Source organism: Cannabis sativa, chromosome 3 (genome assembly GCF_029168945.1).
Source record: "Cannabis sativa cultivar Pink pepper isolate KNU-18-1 chromosome 3, ASM2916894v1, whole genome shotgun sequence".
NCBI lineage: Eukaryota > Viridiplantae > Streptophyta > Magnoliopsida > Rosales > Cannabaceae > Cannabis > Cannabis sativa.
Window position 1 is genome coordinate 2451151 of NC_083603.1, and position 17488 is coordinate 2468638.

Genomic DNA, 17488 nt, shown 5'->3' on the forward strand with positions numbered 1-17488 from the left:
TAGGTTCGATGGTGGTCTGATACATCGTAAATGATCAGTGAACGTATTTCCTGTCCAATGGAGGTCTGATGGAGTCTAATACGTTTGGATCCCATCGGACACCATTCAGACAGTATCAGACCCCTATTAAACACGAAATATATCCACCAATCAGCTACTATGCATCGAGCTACTATCGGACCTTCACCATTAACCTCAAAAATTTAAATTTTAGAACCTCTTATCGAAAATATATCGAACTGGCACGTAAAGACAAAAAAAACCAAAAAATTACAAAGAACGTATTCGTTCGTGTTCTCTTCGTTCGTGATCTGCGTTTGCGGTCCCCATTAGTGGCGGTGGCCTCTTCGTTCGCAATTGAGGAATGGATTGGCGAAGTCTAAGTCGCATTGAAATGAAACCCTCTCAGTCAATCGAATTGGTGTGGTCTCGATCGAATGGTGGCAATGGTCGCAGTGATCGCGATCTTGGATCCTTTAGTGGATTTTCAGTGGGTATTTTAGTGAGAACCAATGAGAGGAAAAGATAGAGAAGGAGCAACAAGAAAATAGAGAGATGTTAGAAAATTTTGAAATAATAAGTATTTTTTTTTAGATATACATAAAAATTAACCAATTCCACTAATATTAAGTAACTTAAATTTTAATTATTAATTTTCACCTACATTATGCATATAAATTATAAAGTCAAATTTTCCATATTAAATGCTTACAAACCTATAAAAATTAAAAATTACTATGTTTTTTTAAAAAAAAATATACTAACGTTATTCATATTGAATTTTAACGTTAATAGAAGGTACATACATACTATTGTGACTGTGTTTTACCAGAAGAGAATGAGATTGAACTTATCACATTGCAATTTTTAATTCTCTTGCATGGTCTCAATTAGAAGAAGAAGCTCAAGTCTAAAAATAACAGCTTTACAAATTAAAATGAGACCATTATCGTCTTCTTTTAAATATATTAAATACAATACAATTAGCACTATAATGTTGCTTTCTTTCTTTACTTTTTATCTCAGTCACAGCACTCAAAAACGTTATATTCATGTTTTTTTCTCTTTTCCTTTTTTTAACCTAAAACAACAATGTGTTATTATCATACATTATTAAAGAAACCTACGTTAAAAAAACAGTACGGGTAATGCATGCATTATAAAAAGTCAGCATGCACTGCTCTCATCTCCTCTTCATTTTTTTTTATACAATACATCTCTCTTCCTCTCTTTCCCACCAACCCAACTCAGATGCACTCACTCACTCTATCCTCTAAAGAAAGAAACCCATATTACAGGAAATGAAATAGTTTCACAAAACAAAATAGAATAACTTTAAAAAAATAAAATAACAATAATAATAATAAGCTAAGCTATAAAGCTATAAGCTATTCTGGTGCTGGTGCTGGTGCTGGTGCTGGTGCTGGTGCTGGTGCAATGCCTTTTCCAACATGGATGTCCCCTTGAAAATAGTAAATTGCACCTCTCTCATATACTTTGACACCTGAAAATATATTTACACCCAAACCACATTACTCTTTTCTTTGCTATCATCAACTTCAATAGTTAAAAAAATAGTAACAAAAGCAGCACTAACTCGATCATCAGTCATCTTAGTGAATCCAAACTTGTTTGTCCATATTGACTCGGCTTCCTCAGCCGCAGGAAGCACAATGTTTTTGACATTCAGGGAATTCAACAACTTCTCTATACACGAAAATAATACTTGGAAATACCCCTGTAGTGTTCGTTAAATAACCAGAGTTCAATTCAATTACTACTTACGAATCCGAAACTAAAATAATAACAGGAAAGAATCAAAGGTTCAGTTGTTCTTACTTTCCCTTGGTGTTCTCTACTTGTCGCCACAATGGGAAGCTCGGCTACCTCGCGACCAAAAATCCTAAGAAGACCAGCTGATACAACAACAGACCTGTGTGGATGGATGGTATTATTTTACTCAAAATCAGTAACCAATTAAAGAAACGGCATTAAACATAACATATTATTGCCCAATATCATAACAACAATAACAAAAGGGAATACCTCACGGTTAAGACCACACAGTACATTCCTCCAAACTCTTGACCAGAAATGTTTCTTCTGCAAATTTACAAAGCAAGATAAATCACAAATTAAGATTATTTACTTGCAGATATATTATTGCATAAACTCCAAACAAAACACGTAACTTTACTTACCCATACACCATAACAGGAATCAAATCACGACCAGATCTTGCTACAATAGGATCAAAACACTCCTGTGCATTACAAATCAGATAATCAGATGTGAGTAGTATGAACCTATGGAAATTACAGAAACTCATCACACATATATGTAATGTCATAAATATGTAAAAAAGGGAATCTAAACAAAACAAAAATAACTATCTAAAATGATACTTAGATTTATAACTCCAACAAACATGTAGAAAGGAAAACAAAACAAAAAAGATTGCTGCTGAGTTCAATAATACACAGCATCTTATTTTTAAATAAACTATTTGCAATCAATAAATGTAAAGTGCTTCAAAAAAGCGACATGAACAAATTTCTTAAGTATTGTTTATGAGCTGTAATATTGCAGACTCCATTTTGTCACATGAAATATACTTCAGTCTAATATTAAGAGAAAAAGGTATCCCACTACACATTTAAAAGGAAAAAGCTTCACTTAAATGATCAAAGTAAATAAAAAAAACCATTCAAGCAAAAAAGTAAAGAGTTTGCAAGCAGAAGTAACTAACAAATGCAACATAAAATATATAAGCCTACTGCACGATAAGTATGGAAATGAGTATAACACCTGGTACAATAAATACTTACCCGGAAAATAGCAGCAGACCTTGAGAGAAATGGCAGATGTTCTGGATATCGGCTTTTTCCACTTAGAATTCGCCATTGAATATCATCCTCTGCTCCATCAATAAACAATCCTTTATCTGCATGCTTCTTAAATATGACATGTGATAATGAAGCTGGAACAGTCTTCGGTCCGAGTGATACCAAATTTTGTAGAGCTATATGAATCCTACTGCAGTCATCACAACAAAACCACTTGTCCTTTGGGAGTTCCTGCAGTAAGATACACAAAAAAACATAGTAAAAAAAGTACTCAAATTTTTTGTATAAATTTGCATAAGCAAGCAACACAAAGTCTAAATTTTCTAACATCTTCTACTTACTTTTAAATCGCAAAGTCCACTGCTACGCAAGCAGCCAACGTGAAATTCCTTCTCGCACTGAAACATAAGCGAACATTACCATCTTGCAAACAAAAATGACAAGAATTTGTAAGAAATACAATAAAGGAGACAAACGCAATCCATACTTGGTCGCACAACATAACTGTTCGCTCATCAAATTTAGCTGAACTGAAATCGTGGGCCCTAACAAGTCAAAAGAAAACCATTAATTACTTAACAAGAGCAAGCAATATAAGAATAACACAGTCACACAGCACAGCATAAATGGGGAGAAACATTCACAATATACAAGCAAATTCAGATCCTCTGTTTTTTTGAATATAAAGAACTTGTCCTTATTCCACCTAAAATCATTACAGAATTCAAGGTTAAACAAACAAAAGTATAGCAACTAACCTGCAAACAACACAGCCACCAATTTGAATTTCAGGAGCCTTAACAACTCGTGTCAACCTAATTACAATGGGTCTTGAAATGCTGGACGGTTCTCCAGCAGCCGTCTTTCTACCAGGATCACACTTGTCTTTACAACTTAGACAATACCAATCACCTTGTGGAACCAGTGTTGAGTCCAAACAAGCTGAAAAATGTATAAAGCTAAAAAATTAATGAAACAGCACAACAGCATATATTCATATGCATTGACATTCAAAATGTCACAGCTACAACCACTTTTGCAAAAGGACATCATAATGGAAACAATATAATCACTTGTATGAACACTAATATGATTACAGGATAAAGGCATCACCAGTGGTCCAGCACAATGTAAGAACTCTAATACAACTGACTATCTATTAAGCATTTATAGATCTAAAAATGAACCAGAAAGATCATGAAATCTATTTATTCATATCTTTATTTTGACATAATGGGATTTGAACCGCTCCCCCTCCCATACACACACCCCAACTACTTGAGCTAGCCCCCAAGTGGCATAAAATCAATAAATCTATTGAAAACGCAAATACCTTCATGGAAAGCCCGAGGGCATCCGTGACAAAGTATTAGATCACCGCCATCTCCACAAACCGCACACATGTCATCGCTATCACCAGTTGTAAGGCTTTGCCCACTAGCCAATGAAATTGCTATATCATGCAGTGTCAATCCGTTGGACGTATAAATGTGACGGTAACTGCAAAAGGACCAAACAACTCAACATAACACATTAAACTGCTTCTTACAAACATAAATACATAATGAAGGGTACTCACGGTTGACGCCTAGCAGCCATTCCGGCATGAGCTTCAAATTGGGAAGGGCTAACCTGTTAAATATGGTGCGAATGATGTCAGCAACGAATTCAGAAGGATCAAAATTCAGATATCATACTAAATAACTTCTGTCTGAATCAAGAATTTCACCTCTCTATTGCAGCAATTGCAGAATATACCATTTCCCTGCTTGTAGCCACCAAGCATCCTCTGGAACATGATAATTCAGGCCAATTATACATTAATTAGTAACCTGTTCATAAATCCCATAAATCAACTTTTTTTTTTGCCCCAAACCCCCAGAAATAACGTTTTAAACGAATGCAATTGAAGTATATACATGTCCCGGCCATTTAAGTCTAACTCAATGTGCAGATGGGTCTGTTGTAGGAACTCTATATTTTTCAAGTACCAGCCAAGGATAAAATAAATAATATGTATACCAACTAACTGTTTCGTTATACTTAAGCAAAAAACTAAAAATTGTTTTATTTATAAAAAGTATACACATACACACCTGTCCCTTCACATAGTATGCCAACTCGGCACCATCAGGAAGTCCATTTGGCATAAAGAGTAAGCGGTGAAGATCGTTATCCCTGCAAATGCAATCTCCAATTAGAGAAAAAGTTCCAGAACTAAATTCATCCATAAAGGAAAGAAATTTGGTATACAAAAGACAAGGCGGACGGCAAGTTCAGGAGTGTTACCTTCTCCTAGTGCCTCCTTCAGTAGTTTTCTTATGTTGCATTGCTGACTTAGGAACATAAGAGCTTGATCTGCAGAAGATGTACAATTTCAGTTCCTTACAGTAAATACATTTTTATAGTGTACATAAGGTTGCTACTGCTAAATTTCAAAAAGTAAAAAATAAAAAAATAAAGGGAGAGGGAAAGAACAAACTTATTCATTATGCGTTTCTGGTGTTCTACTGTTCCTCCATAAATAGGCCATTTAGAGTTGCCATGTGGAAAGGAAAATGAGGCAGGGCTAACACTTTCATCTAATGCTGGAACAGAGGACCTGCAATTTTTAAGGAAGAAAAAACAAAAGAGATTTTTTATCCTACTTTCCCACAGAAGACCTAAAAGACAACTGTATCATGCAGTTGAAATGTGGTTCATTGACATAATAAGCGATTAATATTAATATTAACATAATAAGAGAGAATAATATACAATATTAGAGCAGAGGCACCTCAAACATTGTCTCTCGTCCAAATTATCATTCTTGGTTTTTAAATAAGAAACAGAAGCAGAACAAAAAAAAAGAATATAGAATTTAAAATAGTAAACCAAATATGCAATTAAAAAAAATATCAAGTGACTGTATCTCTTTACCCTACAAGTGAATGTGGCAATCTGGGAATATTCATTTGATGCCTTTTAGACACTTTAGCATTTCCATCATTTTGTTGCAGAGTTGCTGCGGGATGTCAAACAAAAGTTTAAAAATAGGGATAAGAAATAAGATCAAAAACTTCACTTATTTCACCCACCCTTTCTTCATATCTATTTTCTCTTCTCAACTAAACTAAACAAATAACAATATAGAAACAGCCACTTGGAGATATGAGCAATTATGATATGACAACACAAAATAAATAACATAAAAGAAATATCCAACTATATCTAACAAGCTATATCATATTATAAAATATTCATAATTACTAAAAAGATAGAAGTACCTTTCCAGATGTTGAAATACTCCTCATTGACAGATGAACCAGCCAAGTCTTTGATGACTTCACCAAGCAGGCCAACCGGTGCAGTCTTCAATTCTTGTATGATGCTATAAATAGGTCTCCCATTATCCAAATAGATGTGATTATTAGGATGTCGAGTCTTGACACCAGCATGCTGCTCAAACTCGTACGCACTGAGAACCTGTTAATAACGATCATTGAGTCATATGCAGACATTCAGAAGACACTAAACAATTAACATAGCTATCTAAGAGACATACACTTGTGAAGCGGCAGAACGAGCAACCACACAAATACCCACCACCACTTATAGTCCCCTCTAGCTGTTTCTGCCAACCAGTAAGCAAAAGCATCACATAAGAATAATCCTTACAGCAAAAAAGAAACAATAAAAGAAGAAAAATTGAAGTCTAACCTCAGAGGAGCTCGATATATACTTGACCCTCGCACCATCAAGAATACCAGTTGATAATAGTTTTTTCACATTTGTAGGGTAGCTGCTTGGCAGTACCTTCTTAGACATTTTCAATTCCAAATTAGGAGCGCATAACTGAGCATTGCTAGTGTCAGCATAGCCTCTGCGTTCAGAACATTCAGGCATCTCATACGAAGATGATACTGTATCTAAGCCACTGGTTCGTTGGTGGTGTTGTGGAGTCAATAAACAAGAGTCCTTCCTTTTATTCAGAGTAAATGTGATTTTTCGAATTCCAGACAAAGCAGCATGCTCAGGAATCTCCAATACAATACGAGATGTAGTAATAACATCATTTTCATTCCCACAAGTTTCGCCGCCACTGCCACTACGGCTACCACCGCTGGCGCAAGGCTCTTCGCTCAATGTCTCCTCAGAAATGGAATTCCCCGAACAGGTGGAAGTGATTTCGCCGCACTCAACAGCAAGAGCAGCATCATTATCATTATTATCAGCTGGCAACAGAGCTGGTTGGCTAGTTATATCATGAAACATAGAATGATTGGAAGCGATGATTGGATTAGTGACCTCGGAACGTATATCGTCATTGGAAACCTCTTTGGCTTGTTTCTTGTATGGAAATTGATCCGATTCGGGATCTTGTTCTTCAAGAAGACATTCTCGGTGACGCTTCAGTTCCAATTTAGAGACGTGGTCCTCGTGGGCGTTCCCATCTGTAATCGCAAGCAAACAAGATGGAGGTAGAGGAGGAGGCAGTGGTGGCGGCGGAGGCGGAGGTGGTGGTGGTGATGAATCTTGTTCAGTTTCCACTTCTTCTACATCTACTTCCTCCATTTTTCATAAGGAATATACATATATATATATCCTAACAATAATAATAATAAAGAATCCCAAAATTCGTTGAAGATCGAATCCTTGCCACCATTAATCAGCTAAAGAAAGAACACGCATGCATACCAGTAAATACATATATATATACATACATATATATATTAATTGAATTACAAGAAGCAAAAAGGTACCTGATGAGATGATTGGGTATATGAACTACAGATCTGGATTGGATTTGATTGGATTGGATGTGGTTTAGGGTTTGAGTTTGGGGAAATGAAAAGGAAAATGGTGAACGAGAGATTCAACTCTTTCTTTCTCTCTCTCTCTTTTCTGGTTTGGGTTTGGGATGGGAGAAGAGAGACAGGTGGATAAACCTTATTATGTGTCCCACTATTTCTAACCTATTATCGTTTGCCACGTGTCATCACTTCGCTACATGTACGGAACTAGAGGCGGTTAACTTAACGGATGCTCCCATTTCCGTTTCCCACTTCTTTCTGACGTGTATATCATTTTAATTATTATTAATAAAATAAAACTGTTTTAAATACATATTTTTATCAATAGATTTAATTTAATTAATATTTATGTATAATTTCAAAAAAATAATTATATTAAAATTTGGAGTGTGAGAGAGAGAAGTGAATACTGAATGGTGATAGTATTGGGATGTGCGGAGGGCATCTTTGGCGCCAATTTTTAGGCGGGATGAAAAGGAATGGGAGACCTCATTCTCATTCTATTTTCATTTATTTATTGAGTTTTTTTTTAATGTTTTAATTTTTTACAAAATTATTTTATTGTTAAACAATTTATATTCATTTTGTGTTAGTTAAATATTATTGTTAAATACTAATTGAAATTAATATTTAACCGTAATATTTTACTAGATGATTCAATTTGCAAAAAAAAAACAACTTAAGAAATTTAACAATAATATTTTACTAGAGGATTTAATTTGCAAAAGGAAAGATAAAGAGAACTAAGGTAGCGTTTGGTCGGAGATAATGAAATAAAATAGAATAGAAAGGAAATAATTTTCATTCCATTCCTTTGTTTGATTGCATCTTAAAATATTGGAATGATATTCCAATAGAATGCTCTTTCCACCATTTTAGTAGAATAACTATTCCATTTTAAAAATGAAGAAGACCATTCAATGTAACAAGAAAAAAAATTTAATGATATTTTTATCAATTTTTTTTACGTATTTTAAATTTTATTCCATTCTATTTCTATTTTCATTCTTATTCTTATATTTTCATTCCTCCCAACCAGACGCCACCTAAATGTATAAAAGTGAGTAATTTATAGTATAAATATCAATAAATATTTAAGTTTAATTTTTAATTATAAATAAATTCTAAATTTACATTTTAACGGTTCTCGATTGGTTTAAGTTATAAAATTTATTTTAAAAAAAATAATTTAAATATACTAATAAAAAATAACATGTGATAATAACTTAAAATAAATATAACTTATATATTATTACCATAAATTTAAAAATATTAATATGATATAGATAGGTGTGGGTAGTGTTGTAGTGTATGGGAAATGGGGATAAAATCAAAAATGGGTCAATCTTAAAACAAAACAAAGGCACATAAAATGGGTGGAGGACATGACTCTTTCATCCCATTCAAATTCAAATTCAAATTTAAATTAAATTACATTATAATCAACAAACTCACAAATTATCTATTTATATTATTACTAATTATCCAAAAACGTACACACCTCAATTCTATTCTCATGTACAAAATAATAAAAATAACCTAAATTCGCTCTAACAGTTAAAACAAAAATGAAAATAGTTGATAAATATTTTTTTATTAATTTATAACTAATTTAGGCTATTTCAATTAAAATAGTTAAATGTAACGTTCTCGAAGTGTATGGAAAAGAATATTAAAAGAATGTTACAAAGTATTTAAAACATAATTTTAAAAAAAATATTATATTTTATGTTTAAAGGGTTTTTTACATTATTTTATAAAAATAACACAAAAACATCAAGAAAATTATATAAAAATAACATTCAAACAATATCAAAACAAAAAATAACATACAAATAATAAAAATTTAATAAATTAACAATAATACAGTATAAAAATTCATCAAAATACCATATTTTCTATAAACATAATCATAAAAAAAAAATTGTTTAAAATTTTATATAACGGTATTTTTGTAATTTTTTTATTATTTTTATATATTTAATTCTTATATTTTTTTTGTTGGATAATTATCTTTTATAACATATAAACAATTATAATAATATTTTATTATATCATTGACTAAAGTTAATTAATTATTTTAAATTAACAGTGATCACAAAAGATAAAAAGAAGATAAATTATTAATGACAACTTTTTAAAATTTAAATTATATGCTACTGTGATTATGTTTCAATCAAAGCTATAAAAAGAAGATAAGGAATTGCAGTTAAGAAATCCATTGAAAACTTTAATTAAATTACTTAATTCTCGAAAGGAAAAAAACACTTCTCCATCGATCAATTTTGAAGTTAATTTTTTTTCTTAGCCATGGATTTGGAGAAGAATTCAAAGCCAATGCGTTATACTCGTGAGGCAAATATGTGATATTATATATATATACTAGCAAAAGCTACGTGTATACTAAATCAAAGAAAAAATATTATTATGAGATTATTATTATGTGTATAGAAAGAAATCACAAATTAATTAATCTTATAATCTTAACTTTAATCAAATAGGGTTCTATAGATATATGAACAATAAATAATCAAGTGAAAATCAAAAAAAAATTATTTGAATAAAAAAATTCAATATACACAGTTATATATATGAATCTCATTAATAAAAAATAATTATTCAATATATGAATAACAGTTATATGTATGAATCTCATTAATAAAAAAATAATTATTCAATATATGAATAATAATTTGTCACGCTATATGTTTCCCAATAAAGAAATCCACCTCTCAAAAATAAATAATACATGTAATACACATCTTTGTAATAGAGTACCTAAAAGAAACAAAATTTGAGTTACCATACTCGGAAAAGGTTTAAGTGAACTAAATAATGACTAAGAAGATCTAAATTACAAAATGAAAATAACATGTCTATATGAGTATGATTTTTTTGCTATATGAGCATGATTGATCTAAGAGAAAATAGATAAACTTATAAACATATAAATATACTTAATATTAATTTTGACAAAGAAACATGTCAATTATAAACAATTTTAAATATCAACTTGACAATTTTAACACACTAATTACTCATTAAATAACTATAATGTATACATCATGGTAATTTTATTTTATTTGATATCAAATGATAGAGATTATTGATGTTTTCAGCCATGAAAAATACACTATGATCAAAAAGTAATGCTCATTAATTGTATATTTCAAAGAAATCCAAATTTTCATAAATATCCCTAATAAGATATAAACAATAAAGTTGTAAATTAAAAAAAAAAAGTAGCAAAATTTCAGTTAATATTAAAAATAGATCAAATTGAAGATTTATACAATATTGGAATTTGAAGCCATTAGGGAAGGGACGAAACTCATTAGATCCCCAAGTAGAACACTACCTTAATGATTTGAACACAAAAATTGTAGAAATCAAAATATGAATAAATCAGTGTCATCAACAAAAAGAAAATTAAAAGGAAAAGACTTAATAATTACGTGATAAATAATTATTAATTAAATTGAAAAGTTAAGATTATAAGATTAATTCAAATTATTAATTAAGATTATAATGTTTCAATGGTTACATTTTTATTGTAACCATCATGGTTACATTTTTTTAAGCCATTGGATTACTATTAAATGGTTGTGATTAATTTGGAAATTAAATAAAAATAAATAATAAATAACTTGTAACCTGAAAGTGACCTAATCATTTATTTCCTTATAAAACTTTAATTAAGATTAATTATATTTTAAAATTAAATTAATTATAATTATTAATTAATTTTTTGCAATTTATTACTATATAAGGATCTTTTAGCAATTTATTTTTTTTATACTTAAATTATTTAAAATTTTATAGCAAAACTTTTTATAATTTAAAATTATACACATATAATTTCATAATTTAAATTTTATTATACTTGTAATCTTAATTTTAAATTATTACACTTAATTATTTCATTTTTTTTATTTAAATATTTAAAAAGTAAAAAATGAAATAAGTTGAAGGATTTTTTAGAAAAAAAATGGCTGCACTTGTTATCGATTGATTAGCTTGAGACCTCATACTTAGTTCATATAATTGTAACAAAATAATTAAATATCATTTAAAAATAATTAATTATTTGAAAATTTATTATAAGAAGAGAATTTTAATTTGTGTCAAAAAAAGTTTAATTTTTGTAAAAAAAATAAATTTTATTGTAAATATTATAATTAAATGGCTTAATTATTAAAATAATTTAAGTAAGGATTTAAATATAAATATTAATTGCTAAAAGAGGTCTTGTTAAATATTTAATTAATTATTTTAAGAAAATAGTTAATTATAATTAAATAATTCTAAAAAATGAATGTCTACTATTTAATTAATTATTTTAAGAAAATAATTAATTATAATTAATTAAATTTAAAAAAGGAAAGTCTACCTATTAGTAAACTGCTATTACAGGTTAAAGAAAAATGTAACCATATAGTTACAATAAAAATGTAACCATTGAATAGTCACCCATGTGATTAATTAGGGTTTTCATGTTGATAATTTGGATTTCCCTATGGAATACACTCCATTTCTTATGATTCAACAAGATTCTACTTCATCATCTTTTGTAAAGGATGCTGCTATATGCGCGCTTGAGCAACACAACAAATGTCGTACTCAGATTGAGGGTCCACTCAAGTTGAAGAGGATTGTGAAAGCCAATACAATGTTAGTGCAAGGAACTTGGTTTTATCTAACATTAGAAGCAACAAATGGGCAATTTTATGAAGCAAAAGTGTACCTAAGTCCTCTAAACTCCACACAACTTGTTAGTGAACTCAAAATTTTCAGGCTTGCCAAACACTATCCTATGACTCCTACTACCACCACACCAATTATTAATGATGTCGACTCACTACTATAATGATATAAAGTATCAGAATACACTCTTCAAACCATTGTCAAACTCTAATTTCATTCATTACTGTTTATGTTTATCTAATATTAAGTTTATGTTTGGTTTTGGTAGAATGTATTGGTAATAATAATGGTAATAGAATAAGAATAGTAATAGAAATTGATTAAGATGTTTGGTTTGTTATTAGAATAAATAATAAATTAACAAAATTATCGCGTACTTTAATTTTTATATTTATATAAAAAATAGTATTTAGAGTCATTTTAATTTTATTTTATTTAGTCTTTTGTGATGTAATCCTCATTACATAACTTTTCTAATGTAATAGAGATTCTATTGTATAATGTAATTATGATTATAATGTTATCCCGTTACATTATTTTTAAAAGCAAAACAAATATTGTAATGGATAATTAAATTTTATTACGATTCCCATTACAACGAAACAAAACAAAATTATATCACACAAATAAAATTTAAACACTCATAATTATGTCACAAAGACAAGACATATTGCAGTAGTAAATAAATCGTAGTAGCAAAATACAATCTCGACCAAGCTGCAGCTATGCCTGAGAAAGGCGAGTGAGCCTAACCGGAGAAAAAATATAACTCCTGCAGCTATAAATTTAGCAGTGAGAAACTCTAATTTTTTAAATTATTTGATAATTCTTTAATATTGATACTTGTAAATTAATTTATCAATTTGTTTTAAAATGGTATTTTGTTTGTTTTTTCTGGTTTACTCTTTTTGCCTTGGAATAAGAATGAGGTTTATCATTCCTAGGACAGATGGGCTCTAAGTATGTGAGATTGGTGGAATGTAATGGTAATGGTAATGGAATAATAATAGTAATAGGAATTGACATGGCTCAATCTTTTTTACAAAAAGATGTTTCTCATTGGGCTTTGGGACATGTCATTTTTGGAGTTTGGACGAGCTTTTAGTACTCTCTTTTTATAATGGGCTTGTGAACTTGACTCACTATATCAATTGGGCCTTGGGACATGTCATTTTGGAGTTTGGACGAGCTTTTCGTACTCTTTCTTCTATAATGGGCTTGTGAACTTGACTCACTATATCAATTGGGCTTTGGGACATGTCATTTTGGAATTTGGACGAGCTTTTAGTACTCTTTCTTCTATAATGGGCTTATGAACTTGACCCACTATCAATTGGGCTTTCGGTTTTAACTTCATTTTGGGGCAATATATTATGGGAGAAGTTGAAAAATACCACTTTTATTAATCAATTAATCAAATTTACCTCTAATTTTATATTGAATTGAAACATACCTCTTTTTATATGTATTGTACCCAAAATACCCTGATATAAGAGAATTACATGGAGAGTATCTTGAAGTAACAGGAGCAAAATTAGTATAATGTTTAAAAAAAGAGGTAAAAATAATAAACTTTAAAAAAGAGGGTAAAAATAAAAGATGACAATATAAAAAAAGTATAGAGTGTAATTTACTCGTATTATATATTATTTATTAATTAATTAAATATTATTGATACCTTTAACTATACCAAATTCAGTTTCATTTGTTTATGTACTTGTGTTAGTTGAATTAAAATATTATTTATATTCTTGTCATCCTTGAATATTTTTTTTCCTTTTCTTCGTACTTATATTTATATTTTTTATTTGTTGTTCTATTAGAAACCACCATTTTTTTTTATTTTCTTTTTGAACATTTTTTTAAATAATAATAATTAAAAAAAAAAAACATGATTTAAACATGTGACAAGATATTTAAGATAATTGTATAGATTATTGAAATTAATTATTACTAACAATGAACAAAGATATATATTATATATTGTAAATGCTAATTAGTAATTTTTCTTCCTGAATTTTAACATGTACAAATCGTGCCCCCTGAACTTTTTTGGCCGTTAAAATTCCCCTCGAACTATCGAGATTGTTAAATTTAAGGACTTTTGTCTAATTTTAGTAAAAAATTCTAACATGGATGAAAGTTCAAGGGGCATGATTTAGTAGATATTAAAGTTTGAGGTGCATGATTTGGTAAATATCAAAGTCTAGGGAGCATGGTTTAGTACATAAACAATCACTGAAACAGTAAAATTGAATGAAATTAGACAAAAGTCCTTAAATTTAACAATCTCAATAGTTCGGGGGGAATTTTTAACGGCAAAAAAAGTTCAGGGGGCACGATTTACTACATGTCAAAGTTCAGGGGGAAAAATTACTAATTAGCCTATTGTAAATATTGTTTTTCACTATAACCAAAAAAAACACAACAGAAAGAATTACATTAATATTGTTTAAATTTAGGGAAACTTACAAAAAATACTGAAATTTAGGTTAAATTTTACAAAAATACTGTTACACGAATTTTTTTTTTCAAAAATACTGTGTTTTTATAAAACACCAGTAGTGTACAAAACATAACAGCTCAAAACAACAGTAGAACAACTAAAAAACACCAATAGAACAACAGTGAAAACTTAACACAGTATATTGCAATATGAAACTTATAAAAAAATACTATAAAAAAATAAAAAATACCGTCTAGCAGTATTTTATAAAAAAATACCAAAACTTAGTATACCATGTAAATTTTTCTAAATTTAAACAGTCAACTAATAAAGGCCCAAAAACCTTGAACTAATTAAGAAATCAGATTCAAGTACTTTTGAAATCCGTGTTGTTTAAATAGATCAGTATATATAACACCTTAGATGAATCACTATATATAGCCATGTACTTGATGATTAATTGGGTAATTAATTAAAATGGTTCCTCCTGTTAGAATTATTATTGTGGACTAATATAATCATAGGTTTAATATCATAAACACAATTATTAACTATGTGCCCAATATTTGTTCACTACCATAATGGGATGGTTAATAATCATATATTATGTTAGAGGCACATGAGAGCACCTTTAAAACTATAATTGACCCATTAAATTATAATATACCATTATTGGACCACTTAAGCCCAAATAGTAAATAACCCTTTAGGGTTAAAGGGCATGAGATGTATATATATATGTCTTATATGAAGAATTGGTTTAGGGTAAGTTAATGGTAATAAGTTGAAGAGGGGATAGCTCCACATTGTGCTCCTCTCCAATCTTGAGTTTGCATTGCATTTTGGTGATTCTTGGATTCAAATGGCTCACATGGATGGCTCAATGGGAGGTATGTGTGTATTTGTTTGGATGTTCTAAATAAAGTATTGATCTTGGTTTTATGATTATGAGCAATAATGATTAATGTTGAATGTGTGTTTGGATAGCTCATAATCTATGTGATAATTTTAACAATTAGTATCAGAGCTAGTATATTTGATTTTAGAACTCCATTTTTGAACTAACCCATTTTATTTTCAAATCTGAAATTTTATTACATTTTTTGCTTTTTTCGGATTTATATGTTTGATGAAATGTAAATATGAAATATGAAATTTACAATTTAAATAGGTTTATATATATATTTTTTTATGGCTTTTTGGTTTCATTGCTATGGAGGTATTCATCAATGGTGAAAGCCATTTTCAGATTTTTTGTATTTTATGAATAAATGTTTTTTGTAAAAATGGATAAAATGGATGTTAGAAATTGATAGAGGGTTGAAAATAGAATAAAACCCCTCAAACGCCGTCGGTTTTGGTGGCCAGGAATGCTCCAACCGATCGGGTCACGAAACGGGTCGCGCCGATCCGAGTTGCAGACCCGCGGACCCATGGGAAGTTTGTTGGGTGACCGGGGTGACAAAAAACGACTTGTCGTTTTGCCTCTGTCGGGCAAACGACATGTCGTTTTGCCTCTGTCGGGCAAACGACATGTCGTTTATCATGGGTGAAAACATCGTTTTTTGGAGCAGAAAAATGACTTGTCGTTTGGGCTCTGTCAGCCAAACGACATGTCGTTTTGCATTGAATGAAGGTCGTTTTTTGAGCAACAAACGACAGGTCGTTTTTAACCCTGCGACACGTCGTCCTCCACAAACGACATGTCGTTTTCCCAAAAACGACATGTCGTACGCACGAAGACTCAGCCTATTTGCAACGAAAAACGATGGGTCGTTTTTCCAAAACGACGTCAGATTTTAAAAAAAAAAGGAAAGAAAATGGGCGCGTGGGGGCGCGTGCAAGGTCAAATTTTGGGCCATTTTTCACCACCTTATTCCATTTTTGCATTCTATCATTTTTACATCTTAATTTTATGCATAATATTAATTCATGAATTTATTCATAATATTAGTTATTAATATTATCTTGTTATGGCATAAATTAATGTTTATTTAAACAATTAGTGCTTATTTTCTTACCTATCGTAAGATTAAGCATAGAAAATTGTTTGGTAATGAGGAACATTTAAATATTAATTTATTTAAATATTGTATCTTCCTCCCATATAAGATTAAGATCCTTAGAAGTAATTAATTATCCTATCGATAATAATTGCTTGCTAAGGATGTTTAATATGGTGAAATTTTTTTATTAAATATTATGAATCACAATTTATCTATCCTTTCGATAGTAAATTAATGAATTTAATTATAATATTTAATAGATTGTTCTTACCTGTGTATGAGTTCTACTTTATAAATTTTATCTAAGAACTCTAGCATACATGATGATCATTTGTTATTTTGCGATCATTTATTTATGAGAAAAGGGCACAAATGACATGATATTGTTATAACTTCCATTTAATGGTTATTGCTCTTGTTTCTCATTCAGCTTTAAGCATTCCAAGAACCTCTGCCATGTTGACACTGAATGGAACCAACCACAAATTGTGAGTAGAATCTCTCATGTTGAATTTGACTCTTAAGAGAGTGGATTTGGCCTTGAGAATAGATGCACCTTCTAAACCTGCTGATGATGCCACTGAAAAGGATAAGAAATCCTATGAGGATTGGGAGCATTCCAATCGCTTTTGTTTGATGCTTATGAGGTATCACATGGATGAGTCCATTCGTGATAGTATTCCTCAGATTGAA

The 17488-nt window shown here is 30.1% G+C and overlaps 1 protein-coding gene across 1 annotated transcript; it reads right to left on the reverse strand.

The window, feature by feature from the left end:
- Positions 1-1128: 1128 nt before the first annotated feature.
- LOC115709659 (uncharacterized) lies at positions 1129-7765 on the reverse strand. The gene is made up of 20 exons (XM_030637817.2): positions 7589-7765; positions 6546-7498; positions 6391-6459; positions 6113-6311; positions 5766-5850; positions 5329-5448; positions 5136-5204; positions 4943-5024; positions 4576-4635; positions 4426-4478; positions 4180-4346; positions 3605-3788; positions 3334-3391; positions 3188-3244; positions 2829-3077; positions 2202-2263; positions 2047-2103; positions 1840-1933; positions 1598-1738; positions 1129-1504 (listed from the first exon to the last, which is right to left on the reverse strand). Exons 2-20 carry the CDS (start codon positions 7398-7400, stop codon positions 1382-1384), a joined length of 2784 nt encoding a protein of 927 aa, XP_030493677.2. The 5' UTR covers positions 7401-7498; positions 7589-7765; the 3' UTR covers positions 1129-1381.
- Between the last annotated feature and the right edge of the window lie 9723 nt (positions 7766-17488).

Excerpts from the sequence above, each read along its gene's own strand:
- LOC115709659 (XM_030637817.2), bottom strand. The coding sequence starts at position 7,400 with ATGGAGGAAGTAGATGTAGAAGAAGTGGAAACTGAACAAGATTCATCA. Across the intron at positions 5,449-5,765 it reads TTGCCACATTCACTTGTAGG|GTCCTCTGTTCCAGCATTAG; the intron begins GTAAAGAGATAC and ends TAAAAATTGCAG. Across the intron at positions 5,205-5,328 it reads CAGAAACGCATAATGAATAA|ATCAAGCTCTTATGTTCCTA; the intron begins GTTTGTTCTTTC and ends CATCTTCTGCAG.